The sequence below is a fragment of the Oncorhynchus masou genome, chromosome 32, assembly GCF_036934945.1.
Source record: "Oncorhynchus masou masou isolate Uvic2021 chromosome 32, UVic_Omas_1.1, whole genome shotgun sequence".
NCBI lineage: Eukaryota > Metazoa > Chordata > Actinopteri > Salmoniformes > Salmonidae > Oncorhynchus > Oncorhynchus masou.
The window spans coordinates 52,422,633-52,433,531 of NC_088243.1; the positions used below are offsets into that span (position 1 = coordinate 52,422,633).

The following is a 10,899-nucleotide window of genomic DNA, read 5'->3' on the forward strand; positions in this document are numbered from 1 at the left end:
AGCCACCCAGGCAGCTGATGAAACTGGGTTTGCACAACTGAAGAATTGGCACAAACTGTTACCTGTCTCAGTGACGCTTATCTGCATGCTCGTTGTCCTCACCGGGTACGTAACTGACTCCAGTGGCAAATGCTCACCATCTTTGGCCACTGGCACACTGGAGAAGTCTGCTCTTCACAGCCAAATCAGTTTCAACTCTACCTAGTAAATGGCAGACAGTGTATATGGCATCATGGGCGACTGATGTCAATGTTGTGACCAGTGCCCCATGTTGTCAGTGGAGTTATGGGCAGACATAAGCTACAGACAATGAACACCATGGCAATTTGACTGCACCGAGATCCTGCGGCCCACTGTCGTGCCATTCATCCGCCACCATCACCTAGTTTCAGCATAATTCACCGCAAGGATCTGAAAATGTCCCAGTTCTTCCATATTCAAACATGACGCCCATTGAATGCTCTGGATCGGGGTACGACAACGTGTTCCAATTACCGCCAATATCCAGCAACTTCAAACAGCCATTGAAGAGCGGGACAACATTCCACAGGTTACAATCAGCCTGATCAACTCTATGCAAAGATCAGGGTGCATGAGGCAAATGGTGGTCACACCAGTTACCGACTGGTTGTGACCCACGCCCCTACCTTAAGGTATGTGACAAACGGATGCATATCTGTATTCTCAGTCATGTGAACTCCATAGACTAGTGCCATTTTTTCAATTGACTGGTTTCCTTATGAACTCCAGTAAAATCTTAAACTGCAGCTACATTTTCCAGTGAAGAATTGTAGCCATTAAGTTTTGTAATTTATTTTTAAAAAAATACAATTTCATCAAAACATTTTGAAACACTTGATATTCAAAGGACGGACCTTTTGGGCTCCCAATGTGTGAAGTGAAAAACTGGTAATAAAGACTGACATGGGTCCCCTCGACACAGGAAATCAACCCCCACTGGACAGTTAACCTGACAACCTTTTAGGACGAATTCTCTTCTATCCTGTTCTGATGAAAAAAGCCCAGACATTTAAACAAGAGACGACATAACATTTCAGTACACAAGTATTGGGCTCCTCTTGGCCGTCTTCAGTTGAGTCAGGTGACTGACTCCGTAACTGTTGAGGAAGTGCTTGGCAATAGAACTGCTCAGGATGATGTACTCTACATACTCATTCACACATAGTAAAAAAATAAAAAGGAATTCATGGTGGTGGTCTCTCGCTTTAAGTACAGTAAGGTCAAGTCCATGAGATGGCTATGGTTAAATCGCCCATTTCTTGGGGGAGTAATCATGGTGTCCACTTTCCTTAGACTGCAGCCTTGAGACTACGGTTTCCCAATCATTTCAGAAGGAAAAGTCTGACATCTGAGCGCTCAGATCTCCACGTCGCTCTCCTTGTCGTTGTCATGGTCACCATCATAGAACTCATTGGCTGCTTCCGGCCTGTAAAGAGAACATAAGCCATTTAGTTCCAAAATGTTCAAACACCATACAATTCAGTTCACACACATACTACATGCAGTTAGACCAAAACGGGTCATATTGATTCTATTACTAATATGTTCCTGTGTGTCACAAAGCTGACTACGAGTGTATTCACCTGGAATAGTTGTCCTCTGAGCCCCTCTCATCTGGGTCTCCCTCGTCAGTACGCTCGTAGCTCAGGATGTCGGAGGGCACGTCGTGGATCTGGACACTGGGGGCGTGGTTCAACATCTTCAAGTTCTCAAAGACCGTCGAACGTATCTGCTCCAGGTACTAAACAAACACAGGAGGAAGATAAAATCACTTAAACTGGAGAGAACAAGTTTCATGGTCACACATATTCAATAGTTTGAATCCTTGTTGAAAACATTGTAGACTGTGGTTCAGGAATACAAAAAAAAAAAACAAGGGAGAGAGCATGCAGTGTATTCTTAAACTTACCTGTCTTGAATTCTGGTTCTCTATCCTGGTGCTCACATCTGGGTGGAGTGTGAAGTCTGGAGCAAAATACTCAAAGTACTCTGGAGAGATGAGAAAGAAAAAGTGCTTTTATACAGAAAAAATATATAAAAACGCAACAATTTATGATTTTACTGAGTTACAGCTCATATGGAAATCAGTCAATTGAAAAATGAATTTGGCCCTAATCTAAGGATTTCACGTCACTGAGAATACGTTGGTCACAGACACCTTAAAATAAAAGTAGAGGCGTGGATCAGAAGACCAGTGAGTATCTGGTGTGACCCCCATTTGCCTCATGCAGCGCGACATCGCCTTCGCATAGAGTTGATCAGGTTGATTGTGGCCCGTGGAATGTTCTCCCACTCTTCAATGGCTGTGCGAAGTTGCGGGAACTTGAACACGCTGTCGTACACGTCGATCCAGAACATTCCAAACGTGCTCAAAGTGTGACATATCTGGCGAGCATGCAGGTTTTCAGCTTTGAGGAATTGTGTGCAGATCTTTGCGACATGGGGCTATGCATTATCATGCTGAAACATGAGGTGATGGCAGCATATGAATGGCACGACAATGGGCCTCAGGATCTCGCCACAGTATCACTGTGCGTTCAAATTGCCATCAATAAAATGAAAGTGTTTGTTGTCCGTAGCCAAACCATAACTCCACCATGGGGCACTCTGTTCACTATGTTGACATCAGTAAACCGCTCGCCCACACGACGCCATACACACTCTGCCATCTGCCCGGTACAGTTAACTGGGATTCCTGCGTCCCAGTGGCCATCGAATGTGAACATTTGCCCACTGAAGTCAGTTCCAATATCGAACTGCAGTATGGGCAAGATCCTGGTGAGGACGACCACACAGATGAGCTTCCCTGAGACTGTTTGACAGTTTGAAACTGTAGATATGCACATCAGCTGACGGGTGGCTGGTCTCAGACAATCCCGCAGGTGAAGAAGCCGGATGTGACGCTCCTGTGCCGACGTGATTACACGTGGTCTGCAGTTGTGAGGCCGATTGGCCGTACTGCCAAATTCTCTAAAACAATGATGATGTGGCTTTCGGTAAAGAAATTAACCTTCTTTCAAATCAAATGTTACTTGTCTCATGCGCCGAATACAACAGGTGTAAGTAACCCTTACAGTGAAATGCTTACTTACAAGCCCTTAACCAACAATGCTTTAAGTTAAGGAATTAAAAAAAAAAGTTAAGTAAAAATAGAAAATAAAACAATTAAAACAGCAGCAGTAAAATAACAAGCCAGGCAATATACAGGGGTACTGGTACAGAGTCGATGTGCGGGGGCACCAGTTAGTTGAGGTAATATGTACATGTAGGTAGAGTTAAAGTGACTATGCATGGATTAAAAAAAAGAGTAGCAGCAGCGTAAAAGAGGGTTCTGGGTAGCCCTTTGATTAGCTGTTCAGGAGTCTTATGGCTTGGGGGTAGAAGCTGTTAAGAAGCCTTTTGGACCTCGACTTGGTGCTCTGGTACCGCTTGCCTTGCGGGAGCAGAGAGAACATTCTACGACTGGGGTGGCTGGAGTCGTTGACAATTTTTAGGACCTTCCTCTGACATCACCTGGCATAGAGGTCCTGGATGGCAGGAAGCTTGGCCCCAGTGATGTACTGTGCCGTACGCACTAGCCTCTGTAGTGCCTTGAGGTTGGAGGCCGAGCAGTTACCATACCAGGCAGTGATGCAACCAGTCAGGATGCTCTCGATGGTGCAGCTGTAGAACCTTTTGAGGATCTGAGGACCTATGCCAAATCTTTTCAGGGGGAATATGCTTTGTCGTGCCCTCTTCACAACTGCAAGTGTGTTTGAACCATGACAGTTTGTTGGTGATGTGGACACCAAGGAACTTGAAGCTCTCAACCTGTTCCATCGATGATAATTGGGGCATGCTCTGTCCTCCTTTTCCTGTAGTCCGTCTTTATCAAGTTGAGAGAGAGGTTGTTGTCCTGGCTCCACACGACCAGGTCTCTTACCTCCCTATAGGCTGTCTCATCGTTGTCTGTGATCAGGACTACCACTGTTGTGACATCAGTAAACTTGCTAATGGTGTTGGTGTCGTGCCTGGCAACTTTTTTTATTTAACTAGGAAAGTCAGATATGAAATTATTATTTACAATGATGGCCTGCCTACCCCACACCCGGACGACGCAGGGCAAATTGTGCTGCCCTATGGGACTCCCAATCACGGAAGGATGTGATGCAGCCTGGATGCAGTCATTGAACATGAGTGAACATGGAGTACAGGAGGGGACTGAGCATGCAGCCCTGAGGGGCCCCCATGTTGAGGATCAGCGAGGCGGGTGTGTTGTTACCTACCCTCACCACCTGGTGGTGGCCCGCCAGGAAGTCCAAGCTCCAGTTGCAGAGGGAGGTGTTTAGTCCCAGGGTCCTTAGCTTAGTGCGGCAGGGTAGCCTAGTGGTTAGAGCGTTGGACTAGTAACCGGAAGGTTGCAAGTTCAGACCCCCGAGCTGACAAGGTTGTTCTGTTGTTCTGCCCCTGAACAGGCAGTTAACCCACTGTTCCTAGGCCGTCATTGAAAATAAAATTTGTTCTTAACTGACTTGCCTAGTTAAATAAAGGTAAATAATAGTGATGAGCGCTATGGTGTTGTACGCTGAGCTGTAGTCAATGAATAGCATTCTCACATAGGTGTTCCTTTTGTCCAGGTGGGAAAGGGCATTGTTGAGTGCACAGATTGCATCATCTGTGGATCTGTTGGGGCAGTATGCAAATTGGAGTGGGTCTACGGTTTCTGGGATAATGGTGTTGATATTGACCATTCTTTCAAAGCAATTCATGGCTACAGACATGAGTGCTATGGGTCGGTAGTCATTTAGGCAGGTTACCTTAGTGTTATTTGGCACAGGGACTATGGTGGTCGGCTTGAAACATGTTGGTATTACAAACTGTCAGGGACAGGTGGAAAATGTCAGTGAACACACTTGTCAGTTGGTCAGAGCATGCTAGGAGTACATGTTCTGGTAATCCATCTGGCCCCGCGGCCTTGTAAATGTTGACCTGTTTAAAGGACATCGGCTACGGAGAGCGTGATCACACAGTCGTCCGGAACAGCCTGTGCTCATGATTGTTTCAGTGTTACTTGCCTCGAAGCGAGCATATAAGTAATTTAGCCCATCTGGTAGGTTTGTCACTGGGCAGCTCGTGGCTGTGCTTCCCTTTGTGGTCTGTAATAGTTTGCAAGCCCTGCCACATCCGACGAGCGTCGGAGCCGGTGGAGTACTATACAATCTTAGTCCTCGATTGACACTTTGCCTGTTTGATGGTTCGTCGGAGGGCATAGCGGGATTTCTTATAAGCTTCCGGGTTAGAGAGTCCCACTCCTTGAAAGCTGCAGCTCTAGCCTTTAGCTCGGCAGGGTAGCCTAGTGGTTAGAGCGTTGGACTAGTAACCGGAAGGTTGCGAGTTCAAAACCCCCGAGCTGACAAGGTACAAATCTGTTGTTCTGCCCCTGAACAGGCAGTTAACCCACTGTTCCCAGGCCGTCATTGAAAATAAGAATTTGTTCTTAACTGACTTGCCTGGTTAAATAAAGGTAAAATTAAAAAAATAATAATAATAAATTCCGGATGTTGCATGTAAATCCATGGCTTCTGGTTGGTGTATGTGCGTACGGTCACTGTGGGTACGATGTCATCGATGAAGCGACTGATGTACACCCCACAGTGACTGATGTGCACCCCACAGTGACTGATGTGCACCCCACAGTGACTGATGTGGTGTACACCTCAATGCCAGCGGAAGAATCCCAGAACATATTCCAGTCTGTGCTAGCAAAACAGTCCTGTGGCTTAGCATCTGCCTCATCTGACCACTTCCTTATTGACTGAGTCACTGGTGCTTCCTGCTTTGGTTTAAGCTTGTCAGAAGGAATCAGGAGGATAGAATTATGGTCAGATTTGCCAATCTCGGTGAAACATAAGATATTACCGTTTTTAATGTCCCGTTGGTAGGATATACGTGCTCGTAGTTTGTCTATTTTATTATCGATTGATTGTGCGTTGGCTAATAGTACCGATGGTAAAGGTTCATTACCCTCTCGATGACAGATCCTTACAAGACACATGGACCGCCGTTCACAATATCTATGTATTTTCCTCCTGCAAATGACGGGGATGAGGGCCTTGTCAGGTGTCTGGAGTAAATCCTTCCCATCCAACTCGCTGAAGAAGAAGAATTCCTCCAGTACGGGGTGAGTAATTGCTGCCCTGATATCAAGACGCTCTTTTTGGTCCTAAGACACAGTTGCAGAAACATTATGTACAAGTTACAAATAACGCAAAAAAAAAACATACATAATAGCACGATTGGTTGCGGGATTGTAAAACGGCAGCCATCTCTTTTGGCGGTATTATTATTATTATTCCCCAACACAAGGTTCACCTGTGTAATGATAATGCTATTCAATCAGCTTCTTGATATGCCACACCTTCCAGGTGGATGGATTATCTTGGCAAAGGAAAAATGCTTTGTGATGTAAACAAATTTGTGCACAACATTTGAGAAATAAGCTTTTTGTGCAGACATTTTCTGGGATCTTTTTATTTCAGCTCATAAAGCATGGGATCAACACCTTACATTTTGCATTTATTTTTGATCAGTGTACATCACATTATGTCAATATAATATCAAACCAATGTACAAAAAGCTTGCTCACTTACCACTATAGGGCAGCTCATCACTAATTGGCTCATCGACTAGGAGGGAGGTCTCATAGGTCCTAGAATGGCGGAAGAGCAACAGTCTTAAGTGGTTCCATATACACTGTGAGAACATTCTCTCTCGGTCTCCATTAAAAACAACTGTCACCTAACCTCTACACCAGGTGTATTCAAGGTCCAGAGTTTGCTGGTTTGGTTCTACCTGATAATTAATTACACACACCTGGTGTCCCAGGTTTAAATCAGTCCCTGATTAGAGGGGAACAATGGAAAAAAAGGCAGTGAAACAGGCTTCGAGTTCCAGAGTTCTACACTATAGTTCAGTTACAGCAATGAAATAAATGAGTACTCACCAGCATCTGGCCACATTGCGTACTGTGTACCCCCCTCCTCCCAGCACCAGCAGGGGAATCCTGAAGCTTTTTACAAACTCCACACATTCCCTATAGGAAAAATAAGTACCCTGGGTAAGAGAGTTTACCATATCCATGCTCCTGTGTAAATTGGTAAGGGATTTTCTGTAATCACTTGTGCCCTCCTACCAGTAGGTTGCAGGATATCCTATAGAGTACATTGACTTCCATCCACCGAACCTGAATCCTTATCTCTACAAAGACACTTACCCATGGCCTCGTATACTGAGGTTGAAGCATCCTAGTCGGTCACAGCCCAGAGAGTCAGCCCCACACTATCAATGACAAGAGGTGCATGTATGAGTACCATATTCAATACCACAATCCATGCCACTCATGCGAAAACGCTAATGATGATCTCTGGCTGCCAAATGCTCACCTGAAGAACGATACAGGTTGGCTGGTAGAAGTCCACCACTTGCTTAATGACTGGCTGAAAGAGTTGCCTGTAGCCTAAGAAACAAAGTGCGATAATGATAAGGTATTGGACAAAATTAAGAGAATTCATCCTTTCAAGCATTCTTGCCTATTATGCAAGGTTTTGCTCAATTGATCCCCTATCAAAAATGAGGAAACATCTGTTGTTGGTTATTATCCAGTATACTACCAGACCCTTTATAACACTCATCAGAGAGATGTTAATAGTTTATACGTCAGGCAGCATAAGACATATCTGATGAAAGCACTCCCCAGAGACATCTCACTGGCCTGAGTCTAATAGCATTATCAGACTGAATCGCCAGAGAACCACCCTGAATAGGGGATCCAGAAAGAACACTACTCACTCTGGTCATCGATCCCATCCCGGAGAGGCACGTTCAGGCAGTAGTAACGGCCGCTCTCAGCCCCCACCTCATACATGTCACCTATGGGACAAAACATAGAAACACAATTTGTTCATCAAAGAATAGGCTCATTAAGGGGGCTTTCACACCATATTGGTTTGGAGCAGTTTTCCAGAACTTTGCCGCGTTTTCCCCCTTATTTGGACTGGTGTGAACAGTATCCACACTAAACAATGCACTATGGTTCACTCAAAGGGTGGTCTCAGTCCATATCTATATGTATAGTGGTGCGGTTCGCTGCAGGTGAGATCACAGTCCGGACCAAACACAGGAAAAGAACCAGAGGCATGCATTATTACTGGTTGTTTGACTGCGAGCATTTGATAAAATGCACACAGCACTATAACTTGATATTTCTGAAACATTATGTGAGTAGCGGTGCATTTATGATCGCACCTGATGCAGATCAGGGGAGATGGGGGATATAGGCTATTGAATAGCTTATTCACTTTGAGCAGTTATTGCAGTTTCCACGTGTCATTGGAAGACCAAAGTGAAAGTAATATGAAGTTTGGGACACACAAGCTATGCTCCTGGATAATCATAAATGGATTTAACGTGAGCATTTTTGCCAACAGTTCGTTTGACATTTGGCAATGTGAAACTAACCGGACCAAACAAAAAAAAATACCAAAATACAAATACAAAACAAGCTGATTCGAACTATAGCTCAGAACTGTGTTTGCCCTAAGACACCTCTATTGCCCCATAGAGATATTCAATCATTTAGTCATTAAGACAAACTGTCTATTTATCAATGAGTATTCTCACTGATTATAACAGACACTTATATGGCTTGTCTTACCTGTGCCTGGGAAAAAGTAGTTCCCATACTTGTGGAAGGATACAGTCATGACCCGATCAGTCAGGTAAAAGGCTTCCTGCACCCCATCGCCATGGTGAATGTCAATGTCTATGTAGAGCACACGTGGGTGGTATCTAAAGATAGATTTACATTATTAGTTGTCAGTGATCCTTAGAGGGATGTGAACCCAGAAACAGAGGGGGAAAAAAACTATATTTAGGAAATAGTCAAATACAAGGGTGCTTTACTCTTACTTCAAAAGCTCCAGTATACTGATGACAATGTCATTCACATAGCAAAATCCAGAGGCCTAAAAACAAAAAACAAGTGAAATCATGACATCATAAAGAGCTGTACATAGGCATATATAAAGATGACCAGAGTCCATAATAAATTGTAAATTGTCTTAAAGAAACAAATGCATGTTGCATAATTCTTACCTCAAATTTCTTAGCATGATGAAGACCCCCAGCCCAGTTGATGGCAATGTCACATATCTGCAAAACAATGGCCCCGATCAATACTCAGATCATAAAGTCCGGTTGACTAGTTACCTGGCTCTGTAAATTGCTGAATTGCTTGCTTGGCCTAAATAAATATAGCCTACCAGTAGATAGAATACATTTATAACATAGTCTTGACCTGACAAAAAAAGAAGGTGAGCTTACCGTTTTCCCTAAAACAAACTGACCTTCACAGTGGTACAACATGGTGTGTGTGCGCGTGCACATACCTTGTGGTTTAGCTGTGTTGCTCCCTGTAGTGACGCTCCGGTATACCTGGAGCAGAACTCAAACAGGCCCGGGAATACAGGGCTGACAGGGGACACATGCATTATCACACAGATATATGTGTACGTCAAACAGATATTGATAACAAGTTGCACATTACAGTGAGCATAATATTACATCAACAACAGTCTGTATTATGACACGTTATGTATTTCACACAGTGTTATATTGTCCTCAAGTCACACATGAATCCAAATTTACACCAGGTTAGCAATGTAGGCTAATACATTATAGAACCCTCAAACGCAACTCTGGACCTCAAAGCCAGTTCCACTGTTTGTTTTTTATTCTTCCCCTCTAATTGGGGACTGATTTAGACCTGGGACACCAGGTGGGTGCAATTAATTATCATGTAGAACTGAAAACTCCTAGGCTCCAGACCTCGTAGGGGAAGAGTTGAATACCCCTGTTATAGAATATAGATAAGACATTCTCACCAGTCATCCCCCACATTGAAGGTGTTGAGACTCTTTGTGAAGCCCTGCATATTGTTGGGGCTGACCTTCTGAAGAAAGTCAATGTAATCTTCTGAGTGAAATCGGCACATGTCATGTTGGGAGGCTTTGTATGGTTTGAAAACCTATAAAACAAGGACCAGTCAATACATGCACATGGTGTCAAGAAAGACATGAAAGAGTCTCGTTTCATCTGGTACTTTTCAGCATGTTTAACATCAGCAGGACTTACCTGCATCTTTTTGTATAGGCCATAGTGCAAAACAAGGCTGTGCGTCAGAGAGAGACGATGGGGTTTCATAGGGTGACCAGCACCTTGATAAAGAAAGAAAAAACAAAAATAATGTTTAAGTTAGTGTTATTCTCTCCTATGCAGTTATCAATTTCTTAATTTCTATGTGGTTCTGCATGGTGCTAGCTATCATTCAGAACCTACCTCGCTAGGAAAAATATAGCATAAAACATCTCTACTCTTGCAAACACACGACTATTAGCTAGTAACCTTAGTTAGCGAACAGGGTTCGAGTTTGCGGCGAGACCTATTGACCTGATTGCTAGAATAAATAAGAATAACGTTACAATAAAATCACAAATTAAAAAGGAAATAACTGTATTACCCTAACCTTATTCGTCTAAAAAAAAACTAGCTACGTTAGCAGGCTGGCTAATATGCTATGCTTGAGTCTAGCTTTGTGTAGCCAAAATCTTACCATAATGAAAGTTCCCCACGTCCGGATCATAAAAATATGCTGTTCTATTGGACATTGCAAAATAGCCTTTTTTATACAGTTCGCTGGGTGTTTGTTACTGTAAATATATAGTTGCTTCATTTAGCAAGTAGCCACCATTGTAAACGGCGAGTAAAATGTACGTCATTGTCCAGTGACAGTCAAAGGGGGCGGGAGTAGGGGGGGTCATTGCTAAAAGGGAACCAGTAAAA

At 43.7% G+C, this 10,899-nt stretch overlaps 1 protein-coding gene across 1 annotated transcript; it reads right to left on the reverse strand.

Annotated features, from left to right (window-relative positions):
- Nucleotides 1-797: 797 nt before the first annotated feature.
- Nucleotides 798-10,861, reverse strand: LOC135526177 (histone deacetylase 3). Its single transcript, XM_064954323.1, has 15 exons — nucleotides 10,670-10,861; nucleotides 10,192-10,274; nucleotides 9,942-10,084; nucleotides 9,447-9,528; nucleotides 9,154-9,210; nucleotides 8,968-9,023; nucleotides 8,714-8,847; nucleotides 7,849-7,929; nucleotides 7,443-7,516; nucleotides 7,274-7,338; nucleotides 7,004-7,093; nucleotides 6,651-6,709; nucleotides 1,931-2,010; nucleotides 1,605-1,762; nucleotides 798-1,447 (listed from the first exon to the last, which is right to left on the reverse strand). The coding sequence occupies exons 1-15, from the start codon at nucleotides 10,722-10,724 to the stop codon at nucleotides 1,378-1,380; spliced, it is 1,287 nt and encodes a 428-aa protein (XP_064810395.1). The 5' UTR covers nucleotides 10,725-10,861; the 3' UTR covers nucleotides 798-1,377.
- Between the last annotated feature and the right edge of the window lie 38 nt (nucleotides 10,862-10,899).

Coding starts and splice junctions, on each gene's coding strand:
- LOC135526177 (XM_064954323.1), bottom strand. CDS start 10,724: ATGTCCAATAGAACAGCATATTTTTATGATCCGGACGTGGGGAACTTT. Junction 9,024..9,153: donor ATCATGCTAAGAAATTTGAG/GTAAGAATTATG, acceptor TTTTGTTTTTAG/GCCTCTGGATTTTGCTATGT. Junction 7,094..7,273: donor CTCAGTATACGAGGCCATGG/GTAAGTGTCTTT, acceptor TTTTTCCTATAG/GGAATGTGTGGAGTTTGTAA.